General features: G+C 46.1%; 1 protein-coding gene across 1 annotated transcript in view; it reads left to right on the forward strand.

Annotated features, from left to right (window-relative positions):
• Nucleotides 1-9,069: 9,069 nt before the first annotated feature.
• ACOXL (acyl-CoA oxidase like) overlaps nt 9,070-25,514 on the forward strand; it is a gene marked incomplete at its 5' end in the record, with an annotated part of 116,574 nt that continues 100,129 nt past the window's right edge. The window contains 4 exon segments of the mRNA XM_081068425.1: nt 9,070-9,112; nt 10,083-10,150; nt 20,170-20,253; nt 25,204-25,290. Coding sequence (XP_080924551.1) covers nt 9,070-9,112; nt 10,083-10,150; nt 20,170-20,253; nt 25,204-25,290 — 282 coding nt within the window.

Consider the following 25,514-nt stretch of genomic DNA (forward strand, 5'->3'; position numbering starts at 1 on the left):
TCTCAGGGTCCAATCCTGGCTCCTGTGCATGTTGTCTGAGACACTGAGGGTGCTTCCTGCTCAGCTGTTGAATAGGTTTGCTGTTGAAACATGGATTTCCACTGCAGAATTTGTGTACAGTAATGTCTCACCAAAGACATCCTTGGGGTGACTAGCAGTGTCACAGATTTACTATAGCTGGAAACCAAGAGCCCCCAAGCAGCAGCTCAGGATGCTGTGGGCAGAGTGTGGCCTTCGAAGGAGTCAAGGCCTGGTGATCCCCGTGGATGACAGTACTGGGCGTCCTCCAACAGGTGTTAACTGTTGGAGCTGCACACTCACTTCTGCCTTCTCAGCGAAGCTCGGTCATGTCACCCCAGCCTCAGCACCTCCAATATGCACGCTGAAAACCACCCTCATCGTTGGAAGCATCGAGTCTCATCTCGAAGCCGTCACAGTCCTGGGCCAATGGGCAGCCACCCCCCAGGCTGGGCTGGTGCAGCCGGCACCCTGAGGCCCCGTAGGGGAGGAAGAGCCAGCAGCAGCTCTGCCACATACCTTTACATGGTGAAGAAGCGTGTCTGAGTTTGTGTTTTTCTCTTGGGAGGTTGTCTGTATTCCTATTCTCTGCTCACTTGGCCACATTTCTCCCCCGTATTGATTCTTCTCCACTCCTTTCTGTCCTGGTCCTCCTTACCTTCCCGCCTGCTTCCTCCCTCCTGTGGCTTACTTCCTCTGGGTCTTCCTCCCACAGACACCCTGCTTCTCAGCCATCCTGCAGAGCCATTGGGTTCTCACTCCTCTGCCTTCTCGCTGCCCCTACAGCACCTCCTGGTAGAACAGGTTAAGGTAATTGCTAAACCCGAAGCCCTTACCCCAGAAAGCAGCCCTGGCCACTGAGGTCTAATGACAGTGTGTAGAATTTGTCTTGTCAGGCGGCCTGGGGAACCTCTGTCTTCCCTGCCACAGTCTGAGCTCCCTGAGGGTCAGAAGGGCCTGGCTTGTTTGGAATTCTCAGTGTTCATTGTGGTACAGGCACTTAATGACACTCAGGAAGGAAGGAGAAAGCAGGATGGAGAGAAGAAACCCTCCCCAAGACCTTCCATGGGAGCTCAGGGACCTGCCTCGAGTCAGGGCTGGCTGTCAGGTATTGTCCCTGGTGGAGCGTCTTTCCTTCCTCTTCCTCCCTTGTCTCTGTCCTCCTGCCACCTTTTCAGACTCACCAGTTTCAAGTGGGTATCCACGCAGGTGAATGTACCTCCCAACCGAATGAAGCCATGAGGCCACAGTGCAGAGAGCCCACCGCTAGTGCTTCCTCAGGCAGCCTTGGTGGTTCAGGGCCTGTCGTCCTCGATGGTGACCACAAGATGATTCAGTGCTTTGTTTCCATTCCCAGTCAGTTGGCGCAGGCCTCAGTGGTGCCCAGGCTTTTGGCGGGCTGGGACCTAGCTGTGGTGTTTGCTAGAAGGAGGTGGTTTCTGTGCGGCTGCTTCTGGGGGGCTATTCTTAGCAGCCGCCATTCATTTGTTTGTTATTTTTAGAAATTGTAAACATAAGGCATCCCCACCACTAGATTCAACCATAAGCTCATTACTATAATGTATTTGTTATATCACATGTTGGTTCATTCGTCCACCCCTCTGTGCACCCTCACACTCCAGCTTCAGGATGCGGTTCAAAGTAGCACACATAAATAAGTAATCTGGCTGTTGGGGGAGGTCGTGGAGAGAAAATGGCCACTGGTTGACCGTCGAGCTGGACCCTGGGTGACCCGAGGCTCCTCCCTGCTTCCTGTCCTCAGAATGCACGTGCCGCCCGCCGTTCCCACAGCTGGAGTGGTTTTCAGGGACGCAGCCTTGAGAGAGCCATGTGGTGCTGACACCAATTGGACCGTAGGTGGCTGAACCCTGAAGGCCTCTGTGTAAACTTTAAGAGTTGGTGGTGGGCACGGCGGTGTACTTGTCCTGCGGGACAAGCCTGGTCAGGAGACGTTCCCTTGCTTGTTCAGCCTACCACGTGGAGCTGGCTGCCTTTCTTCTGTCTCTCCCGCCCGCCCGCTGTGGGGGGGCGCCAATTTGCAAACCAACACCCCCTAAATAATTCAGTATGCGTATCATTAATAAGACTTAATATGTGTTCAGGTCTCTTTTTTTCTCCTGTAAAAGACAATGAAATGCAAAAATCTTAATTGTGCTCGGTCGGAGTTTTGATAAATACGCCTATGTGACCCAAACCCTCATCAAAACGTAGAACATGACCATCACCTCAGAAAGTTCCCCGGTGCCCTTCCCAGTCAATCCCTGGCCCACCCCCCAGAGGTGACCGCGGCTGTGGTGTTTCCCCTCCTATGTTTTAGTTTGGTCTGTTCTGGAGTTTGACATCAGTGGAATCACACAATGTTCACTCAGCATATTTTCAGTGGTGTATTCATTTAGTTCAATCTATACAGCAAAGGAAACGAATGTACCACAGCTACAATCGACGCTAAAGATGAATCTCACTGGCCATGTTGAGTGAAGAAAGCCAGACGCAAAAGAATACATAATGTCTAGTCCCGCTTCTTTAATACTCAAAAGCAGTACAACATAATCTGTGGAGTCAGCAGCCAGGCGCACAGCTGGCACGGGGCAGGGAAGAGGGAATGGTGACTGACGGGTGATTCCGGGTGCCGGTGATGAGATGTCATCTTCCTCGACTTGGGTAGGGTTATACAGGTGAGTTTTTTTTGTGATAATTCACTGGCTATATTTTATGACTCATGCTTTGTTTTTAGTGTGTTACATATCATTAAAGTGTTTTAAAAATAAGATACTAGTTTATGCTCATCAGGTGTGTGTGTGTGTGTGTGTGTGTGCACGTGTGTGTGTATGTGATAATACCATGTCTACTAGTTATCTATTGATTTGTGACAAATTACCTCAAAACTTAACAGCCTACAACAGTAATACATATTATCTCACATAGTTTCTGTGGGTCTGGAACTTAAGAGCATCTCAGCTGGGTGGCTCTGGGTTTCTCATGAGGTTGCATTTAAGATGTTGGTCGAGCTGAAGTCATACGAGTATAAAGGCTTGAGTGGGGCTGGAAGAACCACTTTCAAGATGGCCTATTCACATGGCTGTTGGCGGGGCCCTCAGTTCTTCCTCCCCATGGGGACCTCTTCACAAGGTGGCTTGGAGTGTCCTCACATCACGGCAGCTGGCTTCCTCCAGAGCAAGGATCAGGAAAGCTTCTCCCCAGTGCTAGCTGTTCTCCTGGCTTGTGACTCTGTACATTATCTTTGACTGCTTTTGAATCAGTTTTCTAGATTAATATGTGTCATTCATATGTATTGGTAATATATTCCTTCGGGTGGCTAAGTAGTATTCCACTCTATGACTAGACCATTGTTTATTTGTCTGTTCTCTTAGTGATGAATGCCTGGGCTGTTTCTAGTTTGGAGAGATTATGAATAAAGCTGATCTGAACATTCTTCTGTAAGAACTTTTGTAAGCAGGTCATTTTGTTTCTCTTGGGTGAATACCTAGGAGTGTAATTGTTAGGCCATAGGGTAGGTATGTTTAGTTTCATGAGAAATCGCCAGACATTTTCCAAACTGATTGTACCATCTTATGTTTCACAGCAAAATATGAGAGTTTGTGTTGCTCCATATCCTTGTTGACAGTTGGTTTTGTGATTTGAATTTTTTGGCATTCGGGTGAGTGTGTAGTGGTGTCTCATGTGGTTTAATGACATTGAGCACTTTCTCATCGGCCATTTGTATACCTTCTTTTGTAAAGGGTCTGTTCACATCTTTTGGAGGATGTGCGTGCGTGCGTGTGTGTGTGTGTGTGTGTAGCTCCCATGTGTAGTGTTGTGTAACCATCACCACACTCAAGATACAGAACTGTTCCATCAGCACAGAGAGAACTTCCTGTGCTTCCCCTTTAGAGTCACATTCTCCCCATAACCCTAACCCCCAGCAGCCACTGATCTTTTTGTCAGTTCTATAAATTTGTCGTTTTGAGAATGTCATACCACTGAAATCACAGTGGCAGGGGGTGTGCAACCTTCTGAGGTTAGCTTTTCTTTCACTCAACACAGTGATCCATCCAGGTTGTTGTGTGTCCCACTAGTGCACTCTTGTCATTGCTGAGTAGTATTCCCTTGTATGCCGTAACCACAGTTTGTTGATCTGTCCCCTATTGAGGGACATTGGATGTTTGCAGTTTTAAGTATAATAAGTGTTTGTGTAGATGAAGGGTTTCATTTCTCCTGGGTAAATGCCCAGGACTGGGGTTGCTAGGTTGAAGATAAGTGTATGTTTACCTTCAGAAGACACTGTCAAACTTTCCCGAGGGGAGGCACCACGTTTTTATTCAGCGAATGAGAGAGTCCATTGCTCTGCATCCTCCTTAACACTTAGTGCTGTCAGTAGTTTTGATTTTAGCCATTCTAATAGAGGTTAATGGTGTTTTAAAGTTTTGCTTTTATTTTTTATTGAGGACCTTATAGTTTGGCCCTGATTCCATGTGTGACGTCTCCTGATGAGATGTCTTACTCATGCTGGAGGCCCACACCTGGCGCCTCTCCGAGGAAAGATGAAATTAACATCTTTCGTCTCAGTCCTAGCTCAGAGGTTTGCAAGCTTGTTCTTAGTAATGGGAACTGGTGTTTTGTCTTCAAGCTAAATCCTACACAGAACATCAATAGATAAGTCAGATGATGGTGGAGTTGCTGGGGGTCCAGCTGGGCTTTCTTAATACCCCCACAGTTGTCCCCGAAGTGGCCCCCAGCCTATGAAGCTCAGTCCCTAATCTTGACACTAAGGCCATCCACCCAGGACCTGCCACTCTCTTAATGCCCTAGGGTCTCTGACTGCAATCTAAGGCCTAGAGAATAGTATTTGCCATGTCTTCGTATATTACAGACTCAAGAAGACAGAAAAAAGAAATTATATCTGTTAAAATACCAAAAACGTTATTGTTTAGGATTCATGCCCATTGTTATACTGGTGTTATTTGAAGTGGCCTACTAGGGTTGTGAAATGTGGAGGCTGATATTTAAAGCTAAGATAGTCAAACAGCTAGGCATGTTGTATAGGAATTTGGAGAGCTTGGGGGCCCTTCTTAAAACCCTGACTTTTCATTTGCAAAGATTGTTACCTTTTTTCTTGAAAAGTGTTAGTAAGTTAGATATTCTTATTAAGATAATCAGATGTTCAGGCTTTCAGGCAGACGGTCCTAAGATGTTTTCATCCAGCTTTCATTGTTAACTAGGAATTCCTTATGGTGGCCGTTCAATGAAGAAAGGCGCCATCTAGTGGCTATTTTAAGTGTACAACTTAAAATAATTTTAAAACTTTTATTGTGGATTATGGGGGAGGCGAGGTTTTATTTTAACATGGTTCAAAATTTAGAACGTATAAAAAAGTAGAGTATTGCTCCCATTTCCCACATTTCCCCCACCTCTATCCGACATACACAAAAGACAAACACTGCTATTAGTTTCTGGTGTGTCCTTTAAGAGAGTAAAACAACAACAGCTTATATGCAAGCAAATATATAATCTCCACACATTTAAAAAGGTAATTTAGTGCAGCAGTAAAAGTAATATATTCACTTATTTGCACCTTGCTTTTTTAAAATTTAAAACATGTGTTGGCAGTTTCCCTATGTTGGCACGTAAGATTTTTCTTTTTATGTAATACCCCATTACATGGCTGCACACCATATTTTACCTGCTTTTCTATGAATGGACTTTTAGAGGTTTCAATGTGGTGCTGTTACAACATTATAGTGAATAGCTAGTTCTGTCCATGTAATGTTAAACTTATCCCAATGGTGCAGTTTGGGGGTGAGGGTGGGAAGGGAATGGGAAAGCTACACCTGTAATTATTAAAACATCTGACTTGTCTCTGTTGAGAAATTTTCTTTAATGGAAGGAACATGGGGATTAATAGTTGAGAGCTGTTTAGTAGTAACCCAGTTTTCTTAAGGTCTGTTTATTATATAGTTTTTGATAATTTCTCAGTTCCTTGGCCAGTATGTATATTCTCTGTGTATTAAGGGTTCTTACCTAGTCTTGTATTGTGTCTTGTTTTTCTGACTAGATTGACATAAAATCATCACCTGTGAGATGCTTGGTGCCAGGATGAGCAGGACGCTTAATTTATGTGAGAACAGATATGGATTTGGGATTTAAAAATAGACCAATAACAACCATTTCATTGAAAAGGTATTGGAGTGGAAATGTAAAGAAAATAGCTAATAACTTATGTTTTAGAATCTTGTTTGAATAACACACTTCAAGGTGTTCCCACAGGCTTTGCTATCTGGCCTTTGCAGGTTGAGGTTTCTCGATCCACATTTTTCTTTTTTGATTACAGAATTTGTGATTAATAAATACTACAATTTATTTAAAAAAAGAGGATCCATAGCTTATATTACTCTCTAACTTATATGTACTCCTCACATGGGTGAGGGCATCAAAGGACAAGTCTCTAGAAGTGGAATGGCTAAGTCAAAAGACAGGATCATTTGTAACTTTGACAGCTATTGTCTGCTTGCTGCACCATTTAGTGTGTTATCAGATTGTCTGGATTTTCTTCATGTAGTAGGTAAAAATCAGCATTTCAATGTAGTTTTAATCTGTGCTTCTCTTATTGCATGTGGAAGCAGAGATTTAAAAATGTATTTAAGTGTCATTTGTATTTCTCATCCTGTCGGTCGTCTGTTCAAATCATTGTTGGTCTGTTTTTAATGAATTATAGGGAGATTGGCTCCTTTGCAGTGACATCAGTAACAAATATTTTGTCCCAGTAAATAAATGACAATATTTTGTCATGTATCCCTTGATTATTCTTTTTTTTTTTAAATTTTACAGTTTTATATTTTTTTTTACATTTTTTTTGCCTTTGTGTGTGTGTGTGTGTGTGTGTGTGTGTGTGTGTGTGTGTGTGTTGAGAGCCCACTGGCCCATGTGGGAATCGAACAGGCAGCCTTCGGAGCTAGGAGCACGGAGCTCTAACTGCCTGAGCCACCGGGCCGGCCCCAACCCTTGATTATTCTTATGGCGTTTTGTCATCCAGAAGTTTCTGTTATTAGGCAGTCAAATTTATAAATGTTTTCTTTATGGCTTCTACATATTATATTATGTTATATTATATTACGAAGGGGTTTTTCTGCATTAAGATTATGAAATAATTTTTTATGTTTTATTTATATGCTTTGTGGTTTTTTTTTCTCCATGTAAACCATTGCTCTATTTGGAATTTATTCTGGTATGTGGTGTGAGATAGGGATCCAACTTTATATTTTTTTCCAGGTGGTTACTCAACTGGAGTGTCTTGTTGTTTTGTTTTCCCCAATGATTTGCTATCCCAGGTTTGACATACCGTATTTCCCCGAAAATAAGACCTAACCGGAAAATAAGCCCGAGCATGATTTTTCAGGATGACATCCCTGAACATAAGCCCTAAAGCGTCTTTTGGAGCAAACCTTTTTTTTTAATTTTATTAAATTTATTGGGGTGACAATTGTTAGTAAATTTACATAGATTTCAGGTGTACAATTCTGTATTACATCATCTATAAATCCCATTGTGTGTTCACCACCCAGAGTCAGTTCTCCTTCCATCACCATATATTTGATCCCCCTTACCCTCATCACTTACCCCCCACCCCCTTACCCTCTGGTAACCACTAAATTATTGTCTGTGTCTATGAGTTTTTCTTTCTCATTTGTTTGTCTTGTTCTTTTGTTGTTTTTGGTTTATATACCACATATCAGTGAAATCATAGTGTTCTCTGCTTTTTCTGTCTGACTTATTTCACTTAGCATTATACTCTCAAGATCCATCCTTGTTGTCACAAATGTTCCTATATCATCTTTCCTTAACGTCGAATAGTATTCCATTGTGTATATATACCACAACTTCTTTATCCATTCATCTATCGAAGGACATTTTGGTTGTCTCCACGTCTGGGCCACCGTAAACAAAGCTGCAATGAACATTGGAGTACACGTGTCTTTATAGAGAAATGTTTTCAGATTTTTTGGGTAGATACCCAGGAGAGCGATTGCTGGATCATATGGTAATTCTATTCGTAATTTCTTGAGGAACTTCCACATTGCCTTCCATAACGGCTGCACCAGTCTGGAGCAAACCTTAATAAAAGACCCGGTCTTATTTTCAGGGAAACACGGTACATATGCTGAATTTCCACATGTATTTACTTCTTTTTCTTTACATTCTATTTATTCCATTGGCCTATTTGCCCATTCGACACCAGTGGAATTACTGAGGCCTTTATACACATCTGATTATTTGATAGAGATCATAGCTCCTTATCATTAGGTGGCAGAGTGGAACCTCCCCTCCTGTGACAGTTTAGGTTCTTTGAGAAGCAGACACCAGGATGGGACTAGCCGTGCAAGCAACTTATTGAGGAAACATCTGTGAAGGGTGTTGATCCCCAAAAAGAAGACACCTACCAAGAAAGGCTCCTGGTGGCTAAGTGGGCTCAAATTTTTCAAAAGTGCCTAGTAGCCACTTCTACACAGGGGCCTATCAAGCAAGCCACACTTCATGGACAAGCCTGCCCTGTATTCCTGAGGGCTGAGCCAACCCTTATAAAGGAGTTCCTGGAATCCTATTTCAACCAGTAGGACTGAGACGTCTGAGTCCAATCAAAGCCATGCAACTATAGCCTCACTAGCATCTTCATTGACCAATCAGAGTGGCTCCTCTGCAACCAATCAGAACAGTGCTTTTTTTACCAGTCAGACAGTGAGGATTTGGAGTCCTTATTTGCATGAGGATGGACCAATCAGGGAATAGGGGTGTCAACTTGAGTCTATATAAGTCAGCTCCCCTCTGGTCCCAGGACCACACTTTCCTTTTCATGCGAGGTAGGAGTTTGTATTACCAGGGCTATAGCACGGACGACATATGGGTGGATAAGAGCCAAGCAGGTGGAGAAGACCTGGCTGGCTAGAGAGCGCCAGCCTCACAGCCATGTGGTTTCATAATCGAGCTGTTCGCAGTGAATAGTTTCCTCCTTCACCAAACCCCAAACTGGGGATTCCTGTTGGCTTTGAGTTAGTACCAATGACTGTGGTTGACAATGGTCACCAGGAGGGAGCTGGAAGAGGTAGGGGGTGGGGAGTGGGAAGGACCTTCAGAATGTGAGCAGGCAGAGTTGACACCATGAGAAGGGGGAGGAAGGGCAGAGTGCAGTTGTGAGAAAGTCTCAGTGGGCCGTGAGGGGGGTCCCTGAGCAAAAGTTGCCTGTGAGCAGGAATGACCTGATTCCAGAACTTGCCATACTGAGCCGCCTGCTGGGAGCCTCAGGTTACTGGTAAGCTCTGTTCCCTACAGCTAAGCCATACTCCCTGTGGCCATTACAGCCCACCTTTTCCCTCTTGTCCCCAAACGCTGCTCTTGGGTCATCACAGACACATGAAAATGTCTTTTATACTTGGAATCTTGTTTGCAGGCCATCTTGTGAGGAAATCCTTTCCTTCCATTTTGACCCCCTGTGTTGACCACATAGTCTGTTATACACGCAGGGGGGCCCTTGGGGGGCCCTTTCTTTGATGCACAGAATCAAACGAGACACAAAGACACAAGACGTCTGGTGTCTCAGAGGTTTTGTTCACAGTCCCTAGCAATTTGATCAATTTAACTTCTGGACACCCATTGCGACCTTCTTCACAGGTATGACTTAAACCTGGATGAAATGAGAGCTTTGACTTTTTTTTTTTTTTAAAGATTTTATTGGGGGAAGGGGAACAGGACTTTATTGGGGAACAGTGTGTACTTCCAGGACTTTATTTTTTCCAAGTCAAGTTGTCCTTTCAATCTTAGTTGTGGAGGGTGCCGTTCAACTTCAAGTTGTTGTCCTTTCAGTCTTAGTTGTGGAGGACGCAGCTCAGCTCCAGGTCCAGTTGTCGTTGCTAGTTGCAGGAGGCGCAGCCCACCATCCCTTGCGGGACTCGATGAATTGAACTAGCAACCTTGTGGTTGAGAGCCCATTGGCCCATGTGGGAATCGAACCGGCAGCCTTCGGAGTTAGGAGCATGGAGCTCTAACCGCCTGAGCCACCGAGCCGGCCCCGAGAGCTTTGACTTTTGAGAGAGTGAAGTTCACCATGGGTCTACCTCTGTTAAGACGAGCAATTCAGGAACAGGTAAGTGCCATTGTTCTGCTGTTGTGTGTTCTGGGGAACTGACTGTATTGCCTGCATGGGATGTGCCTTCATCCCACTTTTCTGCCCTGCTCTTTCTTGCCTTTGGCTCACACATCTCTCTCAGGCTCACAGGCAAAGGAATAAAGGAATCAGTAGAAATAATAAAATATTTGTTTACAAAACGAATATAATTTTAGGCACAAAATTCAAATATCTGAGGAATGTAAATAACTGGTTTCAGAGGCTTTTAAGGCATTTTAGACTTGTCTGAAGCGTATGAGCCTTATTTGTCTAAATATTGCCTTTCTAACTTCAGTTACGTTACATTAGTCAATTTAGCCTCATTAAAAAGAACATGTGGTGAGAGAGGTCCTTTGTGAGGTACTAGGAACTGCATTTTAGCCAAGTGTAAATCCATTTCCATCTCACTCAGCTTCATGGCTTCCTTAAACCTAACACTTATATAGGAAAACAACAGCCTTCCTGGTGAGGTGCCCCCCCCCCCCCCCCCACAGTGGCCTGAACTAGGGACGAACTGCCTGCAGTGAGTCCACCCCTTCCTGTCCTTCAGGGTCTGAGGAAGGGGGTGGGGTCTTCCCATTCAGGAGACCACTGTGGGTTCACTTCTCCGTGGAGTGTGGGTCAGAGCTGGTGCAGGGCCTGGGGTCCATTTTAGAACACTGTCACCCTGTCACCCTGTGCTGTTGGCCGTCCTGAGGATCCAAGGATAGAAATCAGCATCTTCTCTTCAGGAAGGAATTGCAGGCAGAGCTTAGGCACTTCCTGTTGAGGGACTGTAGCCAGCTCCAAGGTGACAAGGGCACAGCATAGTCACATGCAGAGCCTTTGGGAGGAAAGCACTCACCTAACCGAGGGAAGCGTGCTTGCAAAGCCGGAAAAATCATTTCACACAAGCTGTCTGGCAAAACAGATTTTCGGGCTAGTAAATTGCCTCTCAATGGAACATACATTTAGAATACAACCAATAAAGAGAAAAAAGCAAACCCAAAAGGTCTGCTTCCAGCCAGTTTCTCTATCAGCCTGGCCCCCAAGTGCATTGGGGGGGGGCTGGCTGGAAGGTGAAATCCTGACACGTGGCGTGTCTCCTGCTCCCTTAATCAGCTCAACATGTCTGTGGCCTCACTCAGTGTCAGAACTCGAGACCCGGATGAGAGGGTCGATCCATTAATGAGCTTGACTAATTGCTGCCCTAGCCACCGAGTCTGAAGGATTAGCCGGTGCAGTCTGGCTCTGACGGCCTGTGAAGTCCTAGATCCAATTATCTTCTGTTTTGAAGGCACCCTCCATGGCCCCGGGCAGACTGGACAAGCCTGCCTTGGGTGATTAGCTTTAATTCCTCCAGGAGGCCCTATACGACCCCTCCAGTTCATTTCTGTTGGTTATCTCAGCCCATTTGGCACTTCTTTCTGTGTGAATTCGCATAAAGCCAATGAACTCGAAGGAAATTAAACTCCTCAGTGCTGCAGGCTCATCTCATCTGGCAGAGGTCAGGAAACTCAGCAGCAAATCTGTGTTTGAAGGCTCTCAAGATCCCCCCTGTGAACAGCTGGGGGAGCTGTCCAGGTCCAGTAATTCTAGAAGAAGTGTTACATGATTCATGCTGCCTCTTAATAAAAATGGGGAGTCGTGGCTGTACTGCCTGTTCAGAGAGCGGTCCAGGTCCTTCCCTGGCCCCGTTTCGTGTCGCTGATAACTTGCACGGCTGATCCGATGAGCTCCAAGGCAGAGCGTGGTGTCCTGTGTAATGACGATGTTCTCAGGACAAATGAGGAGTGAGCCTCACTCGTTCCAGGTCTCTGTGGACAGTTCACGGGCCAAGAATAAGCCATTAAAATATTTCCATTCTGTGTTTTTCCCTTTGCCATCTGCAATAGATTTGGGATGTTCCAATAACTTCCAAAGGAAAAAGCAGTGAGTGTGACTACGGAGTGTGCACGTACGTACATGCACACGCACAGTGCAAGCTGCGTCATCGCACCTCATGCACTTTGCCTGCACCTGTCTCCAGTGATGTCACTTTTGTGCCTTAGCCACCTGTCCCCTTCTGTGCCCGAGGATTCCGGGAGTGGATCCTGTGGGGGAAGTCACCGACTCCCTGAATTTCCAGATGAGACGGGACCCAGGTGGGATGTGTACTTGGGGCAGTGCTGGGACTGGAGCCCGCACCCCCCTCGGGCGCCTTGTCCTGTGTGTGAACGATTCCTTAGAGACACTGCTCCCTAGAAGCTGGCAGGCTGACAACCTGCACCAAAATCACCGTAACCAATAATAACAGCTCAAACTCGCCTAGTGCACATTTTATGCCTGTCACAGTGCTAAGAACTGTACATGGATGAGCTCATTTAATAGGCACATCCCTCATGGTGTGTCCAGGTTACAGATGAGTAAACTGAAGCTCAATGGCCTGAGCTGGTACAACTAGTGAGCTGCATATTGAACTCGTGGAGCACGAGTTCAAGCCCCGGTGTTCTGCTTCCCGAGCCCCTTAAATCTGGTGGGTCTCGCCCCTGGCTGCACATTAGAATCACCTGGGGAGTCTTCCAAACTCCTGCTTCCTGAGCTTCTGCTCAGGCCAGTCCAGTCAGCTTTGACATGTCCCAGGTGGCTGATGCCTGTGCATGCCGGCCTGAGTGCTGGTGCACTACCCTCTGTCCCGCAACGCTGTACTGTCTCCCCCAGATGGCTCCCATTCAGCATTTGGTCCATGCCAAGCATGGTTCGGGCCTGACTCACAGGAACACTCCATCCCAACACTTCTTTCCCCAGGAGGGAGCCACTGGGGTCAGGCTGCCCCTGGCCAAGGGTAGTGAGGCATGGGGATGTCGGATGATGAGGCCCCCACTCCATGACTGTCCCCCGCTGTCATCCCGTGCCTCCTGAGCTCTGCTCATCTTCATCCCCGTGGTCTACACAGGAGCATGCAAAGTAGATGCCCAATGGCCTGCGTGCATGACACCAGATTTTCATCATAAACTTCCACCAAAACAACATCTCGCAACAGACTGAGTCCAGAAGCAGAAATGATAGTCTAGCTGTCTTCTATTAAGCTAGATGTTAAAGCAATAGCAAAAATGTAAACAATGCCATTCTTTTCACTGATTTTTTTTTGGGATTGGAAATTATGGTTATTTTTCATAGGAATTATATCATTTATATTAACGTGTAATGGGTTTATTGTGATTTTGAAATGAATAACTTTTTAAAATTCTGAATTTTAATTACTAGGATGGTAAGTTGATAGATATAACCCACATAAAAAAATGCTTTGTGCAATCCTTGATAATTGTGAAGAGTGTAAAGGGGTCCAGAGACTATAAAGTTTGAGAACCATTGATCTAAATTACCCATTGTTTTCTCAGGAAACCCAATCTCAGCTCAGCTGGGGGGACAACTGGCAGAAGATTGGTGGCTTTAATTTACATAATACTTATTATACTATAATTGTCTATTATTTTGATTAGAATTTTAGATAGTCTCAGTTTGGGATGGTTTTTGTTTTCGTATTTAGAGAACTACCAGGTGGGTGATCAGACCTAAAATGGAATGAGATTCTAAGGTCAGCTCCCCTTAGAAGACATCTGGGACTGAGGAAGATGGTGGCTTTTCTCATTAACCCCGCCCTTCCCAGGAAGCAGTGACACTGAAGCCGGGGTGCCGCCAAAAGGGAGGAAATGAGCAGGAAATGTGCCAAGAGGCAGAGGCTGTCCACCCTGTCACTGGCCCTTCACGCAGGCCCGTCTCACGGGCCCTGCCTTGCTGCCCACAAACACCTGTGGGCCCGGATGAGTGCCCGCCGCCTCCCCAGCCCTGGCTCCTGACCCGCTCTGAGCTCCTGGCTCCGACACCCTGGTCTTGGCTCTGTCCGGGACCCTCTGGCTTCTGTTTGTACTGGAACCCAGGCCTTTCCTTGTGGGCTGTGACAGGCTGCCCCTGGCTCTGTCTTGTGTGCTGCCTTTGGCAGGAGCCCGTGTCCCAGCTCCAGTTCCATGGGCTTGGACACTGGCCACTTGGCCAGTACTCTGGCCAGGCCAGCCTGACCCCAAGGGAGGCCGTGGAGGATTTGAACAGAGACAACAGGATAGCACGGGCTGTTTACAGAAGTTCCTCTGTGTGGATTGGTATCTGAATGAGTTGTCATCTATGATGGCCACGGGGATTACTTGACAGGGAGTGCCAGGGTCCCATGCAGGGACTCTGGTGCAGCTCTCTTTTCAAGTCTTCTTTATTCTTGCAGTGAAACACTTTGTTCAAAGTAACAATAATTATTACTTGCTATCCTTTGCTAAGATCCTTCTATATGCCAGGTAAAGAGAAGAATTCATTTTACAATTGTCTATTGAACACCTACTATGAGCCAGGCATGGTTCAAGAAGCAGTGAACAAAATGGGCCAAAAAGACCTGTCTTTATGGAGCTGGATGGTAGTCTGGGAGGAGGGAGGTAATAGGCTAAGAAACAAGTAAATTTACAGTATGTCAGATGTAGGTGCTGTGGATAAAAATCAATCATGGGAAACTGGAAAAGAAGTAAAACTCGCTGTTCACAGATGACACAGTCTTATGTGTAGAAAACCCTAAAGAGTCCACAAAAAACCTTAAAACTATTAATAATAAATTCAGGAAAGTTGCAGCGTACAACACGGACCATTATTTTCTATGAAAATGAATGTAAAATAATGCACCTTCCTTCATCAGAAAAGTAAGCTTATGCTTCAAACTGGTAATGTCACTGCAATACATTCATCATTACATGCTGTCGATATTAAGTTATGTGATTACACTAACAATCAGAAAACTTTCCAAAACAGGAATTTGGTAGGAAGAAGTATTATATTTAAGGAAAAAATTGGAAAATCCTAAGCTGTCAGAATACTACAATATTGTTGTTGTGCAATGAGAAAAATATCCTTAGATCCATGGGACTGTCACCTTGCATCATTCCTACATTGGGCTTGCCTGGAGTCATCATGGCCCCTGGGAGAGTAGGAGCAACACATGGCCTCTGTGACAGAATCCTTCAGCACTCTGCTCAGGCACCCAACTTTGTGGCCCCCGCAGAGAATCAGCAGAAAATAAGAGAAGGCCCCGGTGACACGGTTGGATTGTCTTGCTTTTGGAGTCATCGGAGGGTTTTCACCGTGGAGGTGGGGTTGGGGAAGTGCAACATGATGCTTATTTTTAAAATACTGACTTGCCTTCATCAAAATTTACAACTTGATTAAAAAATGCATAAAACACATACACACACAAATCCTAGACTCATTAAAACAATTCTGAAACAAATTTGGAGGACTCTCCTTGATTTCAAGACTTATTACAAAAGCACTGAGGATTGTGTGGTATTGGCACAGGATAGACAAACGGATGAATGGGACAGCTGGAGAGTCCTGAAATACTCGTAAAACCACACATATATAATCAGCGGATTTTTTTTGGCAATGTTGCCAAGGCAATGTGATGGGAAAATAAAAGTCTTTTCAACAAATGCTGCCTGAACAACTAGGTAAACATAGAAAAAGTTAACCTTGATCCCTATCTCACACTACACACAGAAATAAGTGGAGATGTGTGATATACCTACACATACATTCTGTAATTACAAATGTAGGAAACCAAAGGAGACTGTCCTTTTGACTTTAGGATAGGCAGTTTCTTAGAAAAGACCCCCGAAGTGCTAAACACATAAATGATAAAATTGGTAAATGGGTCTTTATCAAAATTGAAAACTGTTCATCAAAAGACATCATTAAGAGAAAAAACAATCCCCAAACTAGGAAAAAATATCTGCAGTGCTTTATCTGACAAAAATTTATGTCCAGATACAGGGGTTTGTACCCAGAATATATAAAGAATTCTTAGAGCTCAATGATAAAAAGAACGCAATTTTAAAAAATGGGCAAAAGACTTGGAGACATTTTATAAAACTATACAAATGGCCACCAAGCATCTGTAGTCATCCGAGAGACACGTATTCAAACCATAACGAGGTAGCATTGCCCTAAAAATGGAAAAGACTGGCAGTCCAGATGAGGATGCCGAGCAGCTAGAACTCTCATACACTGGTGGTAGGAGAGTGAATAGTACAATCATTTTGGAAACCTGTTTGGCAGTTCCTTACAATATTAAACAGAAACCTGCCCTTTAACCCAGCAAGTATATTCCTGGGGATTTACAAAAGAGAAATAGAAACACATGTCCATGAAGGACTGGGCTCTGAATGTTTATATCAGCTTTATTCATAATCAGCCTAAGCTGGAAGTAATCCAAATGTTCGTCAGTAAAGGACTGGACAAGTTGTGGAACATTCATAGACAGGGAAGGACTCAGTCATGAAAAAGAAGGAACTGCTAACATACAAAGCACGGGTGCCTTATTTGCATGAAAGAAGGCAGACAAAAAAGAGTACTTCCTGTACAATTCCATTTATGTGGAATTTATGTAAGTTCAGGAACAGGCAAAGCTAATGATGGTGGTAAAAAGAGCAGTTCCCTGTGGGGGTGGGGACTCGCTGAAAGGGGCACTTTCTGGGGGATGGGAACATTCTGTAATCGTAATTGGTGCGATGGTTACACAGGTAGATAATTGACCAGAACTCATGCACTTCAGCTGTGTGCATTTCACTGAATGTAAATTTTACCTTACTGATTTTGAAAAGACCATACTGTCCGATGTTTGGGGCAGAGGGAAGATAACAGTGGGGAGGCTGTTATGAGTCCAGGCATGAGATGGTAGTGGAGGTCAAGAAGGGGCCAGACTTGGCATCTCTTGGAGGGAGGGGCAGGACTGGTTCGCCCAGAGGGAGAGTCTCGTTAGAGCAGTATGACTGAATCCTTGAAACCCATTTATTTATTTGTATATTTTGACTCTGACCCTTTCTCTTTCTAAAATAATTTGGGGCTAATTATAACAAAGGGCTTGTATTCAGTAAGACCGAGAAGACATAACTAAAATTGCAAATTGAAACGAGAAGACAGAAGAAGCAAATATGAAAGCTTGGGGACTGATATTAGAAAGCTAAGATCCAGAAATGTTCTGCCCAGCCCTCTTGGCTGGCACTAACCCGGGTTGCTGATGGGTCACAAGGTGGCGATCAGGGTTTTTTAACATCAGGGGAAAGACAGCTCAGGTTATAGACCAAGCAAGTTGACTTTAGTGGAAGAAGAAGATACGTACCTTTTAGAGACTCTCTGGGCTTATAAAACCCAAAATACATTTTTGCAGGTTTGGATTTGTAACAGAATATTGCATTATAAAGGTCTGGCATTTCAAGTGCTCTGCAAAGAAATGGCAGCTATTTTTGGGAACACTACCTTCCTTCTGTTTGGGACTGGATTTATTAAGCAGAAATGTAAAGAGCATGGGGTGTGCTGTGGGATGATGTATAGAAGGAAAGTAGCCTGAGTATGTTCCCATATATTTATGGGATCAGCAGCATTTAAGATTACTACAAACTAACATTCAGGTATGGTAATTGAGTTTGGTTTGAATATATCAAATCTAAATGAAGGCAGCTATGGACCCCGTAGAAACACTGCAGAAAAGTATGACAAAACACGTGTCAATTATTGATTGATTGTTACAATACAGACAATTCATTATGTTGCCAATTGAATGAGAGGGGAACCTTGTTAACATTAGACATTCCTTAAGTAAGAACAATTAATGGGTCAAAAATGAAAGAAGTGAAGAAAAGGGAGCATTTCTGTGGGCGGAAGATGTTAAAAATATATGCCAGTGAGGCAGTTAATTAGATGAAGCCAAATCTTAGTCCTGGAGCTTTTGCTTGACTTCTTGGAAAGGACCAGGCCAAATGGGTGCTTAAACCAACACCGCAGGGTCAGGCAAACTCCTGCTGGCTTTGCCATTCGGACTAGTAGCTGAGATGGCTGTCTCGTGTAGAGCCTGGGGAAGGAAAGTAAGCGTCAGAAACAATTTATACGCTCCAAGATGGCTAGATTTGGGGTCGATTCTTTGGCAAATGTGATTGCAATTTATTTTAAACTGGTGGGTAAATGACCCCAGTTGGATACAGTCATGACAAGGTCATACGCCTGCCTCAACAGTGTAAACGGAGAGAGTTTAATATGAAGAACACTAAACAGTCAGAGATTCTGATGGATTTACTTAGCCCGGGTGCTTTACGTTTGGCTACAGCCGTGGGGAGGTGTAAAGTGAGGACACACTTGTAACCATGCAGGGTGTGGTGACACTCAGGAAGATCACCTGGGCACCGGGACGTGTTGATGTCACGAGCTCTCTGGGGATGAGCCTGGTGGTACAAAGTAGGGGTAGACTGGTGACAAAGGCTGGGCCGCCAGAGTCCCAGGTTTCCTCCAGCTTAGCAATAAAGGGCAGCCGGGGGAAGGGGGGCGGGCAGACATCCGAGAGGAATCTGAAGATCTGGTTTCTGGGTTTTGTTCTGCCACTTCCTGGGTGACCCTGGTTGGACAAGTCTTCGGACCTCCCCAAGCCTAGACTTTTCCATGCGTTACATGGGGTCAGTACTTCCTGTCCTGCTTGGCCTCATGGATGGTAGTTGTGAGGAACTGGGGGACAGAGGATACATGGACCCTCCAAAAAAGTCTGCAAATATCTGCTCCAGTTGTTTTTTATTATTTGCTGGTAACTAACTCTCCAGTGACAGCCGGGACCAGAGCCACGCAATGGCTCATGCTGAAGCCTGGAGATATTTTAGGAAATAATCAATACAAGATGCCCTGGGTCGGAGCCACGATCAGAGTCATAAATCTTGACAGTCTGCTGTTTGATAAAGCTAATAATGCTTGAAAGGAACATTGTAAAAGCCCATGGGAGGGAAAAGAGAGTGTGTTTGGTGAGAGAGCTTAAGCCAGTGTGGAAATTGAGAACCATCCAAGGAAGGTCAGCTATGGTCCTGCTGCCAGTGGGCAGATTCCATGTACGTGCAAGCACGTGTGCACATGGACACATACACTCACATGCACACACGTACACACATCACATACATGTACACATGGACACACATGCTCACACGTACACACTTACACACATCACGTGTGCACGTGGGCACACATACTCGTGCACATGTACATGCGTCACACGTGCACAGGGAACGTGCTCATGTGCACAAATGTACACAATCACACGTGTGTACATGGGCACACATGCTCATGTACACAATCACACACGTGCGTAGACATGGGTGCACATGCTTGTATGCACACACACATGCACACGTGGACATATGCACACACACACGCCCACACATAGACCTGCGCACGGGCCACCAGCAGCTTTGTTAGTTGGGGCTCAGGGCAGACTGGTGAGTCGGGAAGACGAGCATTGATTCCAACAATGGGTCAGGGGACATTTTAAGAGAGCACAGAGACAGTGCTTTGCAGGTCTCACTTGTCGCTGCTGGAGAGGTGTGTGCTCAGGTAGCTTTGAGATTTGTGGCTTTTGTGTACAGAGAGTGAGCCGAGGGTGATGATGGGGCTTTAAATGATCAAAGCCTGCGATGGTCCAGGTTAGAGAGGAAAGTGGAAACTGTTGCTCTTTCTGTGTCCAGAATGTCCCCAAACCTTGCCAGTCCTCTGTTTTCATGAAGACGGTCACCTGGATGTGAGCCAGGCCTTCCCTGCTGGTTCGAGGTTGGCACAGAGAGGCTGCGGGCAGGGCTGAGGAGATGCCCCTTTGGAGAGTGCTAGGGACACGCCTGATGAAGGCGACTGGAGGCCAGAGTGGAGTCTGTCTGGGGCCTGACCTGCATGCAGACACGGTCTACTTTGGTGTAAGAAAAGCGTCTTCAGGCACTTTATATGTAGGCAGAGAACAGACGATCATATCATGAAAGGACGAACATGTTTACTTCAGTAGTGTGATGCGATTAATGTTCATTTAAAAATTGCTCTGTGTTGCATTTTTTATTGTAAAAGTAACATATGCTTGTTATAAAAAATATTAATCTAGAAGGTCAGGAGACCATAAAGAAACCTTGACATTGGGTTTGTCATGTTTTTAGGCAGAGAAAACAAAGAATTTTGTCAGTCGAAGCCTCGTCATCGGAGAAGTCCTCTCCACAGCAGACATGGCCACAGGAGTGAAGGTAAGTGGCGTGGGCACCTGCCCTTTGCGAACCTCCCTTGGTTTTGAACGGCCTGCTGTGAAATCAGAATCCTTCAGGCATCAGTCTGTTTACGGGAACAGATGTTTGTAAAACGTGCAGCTTACACCCCATCCCCCCACGCCCTCTGTAACCATTACATTCAATCCTATGGGTTTTTTTTTTCCTCATTGCTTTTCTTTTTGTTTACTTTTATTGCATGGTGTCAATCAGTTGTTTTCATTTGTCTCATTGTGGAAAAACAGTCTCATAGTCATTCATGTTTACTCTCTTCACTTAAATATTATCACTGATTGGTCCATATGGTTGCATGCCACTGCATTCATATTTATTTTTAAAAAATATTTTTATTTTGAAGTAATAAAGCTCACAGGAAGTTACAAAAATAGTACATAGAGTCATAAGAACTCTTCACACAGTTTCCCTCAGTGGTGACACCATTCGTAGCTGTAATGTAATATGAAACCAGGAAATCAGCCTTGGTACGTACAGTGTGTTAACTAGATGGCAGACTTTCTTCAGATTTCACTGTGTGTGTGTGTATGTGTGTGTGTGTGTGTGTGTGTGTGTGTGAGAGAGAGAGAGAGAGAGAGAGAGAGAGAGAGAGAGAGAGAGAGAGAGAAAGTTCCACCACCACAGCCGAGATACAGAGCTGACTCATTGTCACAGGAACTCCTAGAGCCACCCGAGACCCTCGCCTGCAGGCCCCCATCCCTGTCCTCTGGCAACCACTCATCTGTGCTCCGCCTTGGTAGTTTTGCCATTTTGAGTGTGATATATGAATGGGATTCGTTCACTTTTGCCTGCTGTCTGTATTCCTGTGTGGATGTGCCCAGCACTTGGAACCTGCAGACTTCCCCATTTTGCACCAGTGGCTACAAGATGGCACCGCGCTGTGGGCTTGCTTTGTGTGCCCCAGCTCGCCAAGCGTGCTGACCAGAATGGCTTGGAGGCGCCCTCAGCCCCCAGCAGGTCATTCATGTGGCCTTGCCTCTGCCCTCCTTTCCCTCTGGGGCCACTCCTGGGCCTCAGAATAATCCCTGCACCCAAGCCTTTAGTCTGACGTCTCCACAAGGGGAAGTTATAACTAGAATGTGAAGCAAGACTGATCAGACAGGAGGCCAGGTGGGTCATTGGTGTGTCCAAGGTAGCAGTTATTTCCGTTCTGCAGTGCAGACATTTAAAAATGGATGGGAATTTAAGAAATCTGTATGTGCCATCAGTGGTGAGGTCCTTTGGGGCAGGCTGGCTTCCCTGTGACTTAGCTGGGCAGGGTCTCCTCCTGGATGGGTGGCTGTGGCTCCAGGAAGAAGAAATTCAGCTGAGATGCACCAAACAGCCCCCCTATCAGAAACACTGGGGACACTGGTCTACACTCAGGACCCTCAGTTTGCACTTGTACCATTTTGCCCCCACCCGCCTTCTCTTCAGCCAGGTGGGGTGTGACCTGGGGAATCTCCATGGGTGTCCCCACTTTCTGGGCAGGGCCTGCTTCTGTGCCTCTCCAGGGTCTGGCACTGAGCCTGGTGCATTGAGTCCTATAGGGAATGACTGAACAAGGGGGCAGCCTGCGGTTCAAGCAGGCTTGGGGACATTCTGACCAGCTGCAATGGTGCACATTATTTAGACCCTGGTTCAAGCAACAGACGATAAAGAAAAATTACATGTCAGTTGGGGAACTCTGAACATTGGCTATTTGGTGATATTAATGAATTAGTATGAGATGTGGTAGAAAAATACGGTGAATGTTTAAATAAAAAATACAATTACAGTAAAAGACACATTTCCATTAATCCCTCTCAAAATACTCCCCCTCGCTTTGAACATACTTATCCCATCGTTCTTGCCACTTTCTGAGGCAGTTCTGGAAGTCCTCTTTCATGAATGTCTTTCCTTCATCCTCCATCATGACAACGCTCCATGTCACACATCGCTTCTAGTACGGCAATTTCTGTCAAATAAAAGCATTATGGTGTGTCCTCATCCACCTTATTCACCAGATCTGGCACCATGCGACTTCTGGCTCTTCCCCAAAGTCAAAATGACCATGAAAGGTAAATGTTTTGAATCTATTTAGGACATCAAGGCAGCCACAAGAATGCAACTAACGACACTCATGAAAGAGGACTTCCAGAACTGCTTCAGAAAGTGGCAAGAACGATGGGATAAGTGTGTTCAAAGAAAGGGGAGTATTTTGAGGGGGGTTAATGGCAATGTGTCTTTTACCATAATAAATTTTAAAAATGTAAACATTCACCTTATTTTTTTGATCACACCTTGCACATTTTTAGGTGGGATAATGGTTTTAGGGTTATGCCTTTAGAAAGAGTCATTCCCTTTTATAGATATATGGGATGTGTTTAGGGATGAAAATGACAGGGTGTCTGGGATAAAAGTCATGGCTACCTGGGGTGTGAAATGGGAACATGGATTAGAGGAAAGATGAAGCAAATGGACCGTGAGCTGGTCCTCGTTAGTTCATTACACACTCTTCTATTTTGTTTGAAATTTTCCACAAAGAAAAGCTTTTAAAAAAATGTTACTTCCTGAGTATCCTGGAAGAAAATTCAAATAGATTTAAAGCAATAAATACTTTAAAATGCTTCTGTGATCATTGCTTTGCTTAAACCGCTTCCCCCGCAGTAGAGGGAGGTGTCCTCTTAGCTCGGGGCCAGGCAGGGCGTCCCCAGATCTTGCTGCCAGCCCAGAGCAGCTGGTGGCCTTTGCCCACTGTCCTTTGACACCTTCACCTGAGCTGGCTGCAGCAGCAGCTCGCCACAGTCACCTGTGCCCCGCAGGCCGGGCCCCTCCCTCTCTTCCCCAGCTCTGTGTTATTCTCTGTGTTATGCTCAGGTGTCCCTGAGCCCTTTGGACAAACATGGTTGTGCTCACAAGCCAAGTGCTGGGCCGGCTCTGGCTCCGACAGCAGCTTCCAGCCAGGGGACGGGACAGTGAGAGAGGTGCCAGGGAAAGGGACCTTCTCTGCCGAGGTCCTGGAATCCTCATGTAGCATGGGGGCCGCCCAACGCCTCTGCCAAAAGCTTGGAGTGATCGGGAGGGACTCAAGGTCAAAAGAAACATGAGCTGCTTCCTTTCCTTCTTCCCATGACTGTTCCCTTCCTTTCTTAGTTGAGTCATCTTACTATCTGTCTTAGTTTATCTGGGCTGCCATGATAATTCTATAGATCTGGGCAGCGTGGGGGTGGGGCTGAAGCGATTGAAATTTATTTCTCAGTTCCGGATCAAGGTGCCAGCTGACCCAGTTTCTGGGGAGGACTTTCTTCCCGTAGAAGGCCACCTTCTCGCTGGGACCTCACATGAGGGTTGGGGGACGGAGAGAGAGAGGGAGGGAGAGAGAGACAAAGAGGGAGAAAGAGAGAGAAGTGGGGAGAGAGGGGGAGAAGGAGAGAGGGAGGGATGGGAAGCAAGCTCTTATCTCTCGCAGGAACACTAATTCCATCATGTCCCCCCGCCCCCCATGACCTCATCCAATCCTAATTAGTTCCCAACTCTGTGTCCTATTACCACCACATTGGGGGTTAGGCTTCGGCCCACGAATTGGGGGGATGCAATTCAGTCCACAGCACTGTCCTTTCTGGGGTTCCACTGTCTCAGAAAGCACCTGCAGGGCCTCAGTATATCCCCTTTGCTCTTGGAATGAAAACCTGAATGCACTGGAAGTTTCTTGGGGACCTGCTGTCCTACTGTTGTGTAGGAGGGGCCTAGCCTGTCACCAACGTGGCACTGCTGGCTTCCTGGCATGTAGGACAGATCTCACCAGTGCATTGTGGCAGGGAGGGAGAATAACATGGGTGCATGTTCAGCCTCTGGCATTTCGTCACAGGCTGGCACGTTCCTTGTGCATCTGAGGTTATGAGTAGCCTATGCCCACTTGTAGGTCGTGTTCACACATAATTGGTGGGGCCTGTGAGGAGGTGCACTCCAGGCCAGGGCGAGTGCTGGGGTTGTCACCCCTGAGACGCCCGATCTCTCCCAGCTGTGTCCAGGCTGTGGCTGACCTGGTGTAGAAGGTGAAGTCACCTGTGCTCCAGCTCTAGCCCCGAGAGTTCCCTGGCACCATGGGACGTCTCTCTTTCTAGTCCTGATCTGAAGCTGAGATGCCCTGCTGAGGTCCCATCCTTTCTCTTTCCCCTCCTCCTGTCAGCAACGCTTCCCAGGGTTTAGGGGAGACCAGACAAAGTCTTCGCTGCTGCCCCTCAGCGAGTCCTGCAGCAGCCTCATGAGGTGCTGTTAGATGTCAGATGGCTTGAGTTTGAACCCCAATTCCTTGGGGTGCAGCCTGGGGCAGGCCACTTTCTTCTGAACCTCAGAGACCTCATCTGTCATGTGGGGTGATGGTGTTTTCTTCTCCGGGTTGTCGCGAGAACCAATGGCCTCGTGTGTATGGAGCTCAGTGCTTGGAATGTGTGGGGGCTCATCGCGCACTCCACTGTCACACGTGGGAGCTGAGGCTCCTGTGTCATTTGTCCAGGGTCCCACAGCAGTTTGTAGCCGAACTGGGGTCTGCGCCCAGCCTACCTCGTCCCTCTCACAGCACCCCATCTTCCATCACCTTGCTGTTTCTACTGCGTCCTCACAGCAGTGCTCAGCCCGCAGGCTTCGTGCACAAACACTTGGTTGCACGTCTCCTGCCCCAGGGACTGAGCTGGCCCTGGAGCAGGATGAGCACTCAGGACAGTCACTGGATGGGGTGAGCGGGGCTGGAGGCCTGACCCTCTGGGCTGTGAGACAACCTAGAGCCACGTCTGCGGAGGACCTGGAGCCCGACAGGCGGTGACAGGGCAGCTGGAAGCTGTGCCACTGCGCCACGAGCTCAGCAGAGCCTCCTCGAATGGAGTTTGACCCGTGGGGTTAGCTGTCATTCAATTGTTGGCTGTCGCTAACAATGGTCTGTATTGTCCTTCCTTCCAGTGTGGAATCATTTACTGGCTATTTGGTGGCGCAGTCAGGAATCTCGGAAGCCCAAGACATGTAGCCAAGTGGCTGAAGCCACTGCAGGTATGGCATGCACCTCAAATGATGTCTTCGTCTATGACAAGCCTTAAAGATACTCAGTAGCTAGGGGTATGCGTGTGCGCATGTGCAGGAAAATAAAACAGAATTAGTGTCAGCAAGAGTCTTGTTTGGAATGAGAATTTCAAGACTACTTTTTTGTATGTTTCGTTGAGCCTGTCATGTTGTTAGGGGTACATTAGCTGTCACCAGCTTGGATTTCTGTCATC

This window comes from Rhinolophus hipposideros, assembly GCF_964194185.1.
Source record: "Rhinolophus hipposideros genome assembly, chromosome: 12".
NCBI classification, from domain to species: Eukaryota; Metazoa; Chordata; class Mammalia; order Chiroptera; family Rhinolophidae; genus Rhinolophus; species Rhinolophus hipposideros.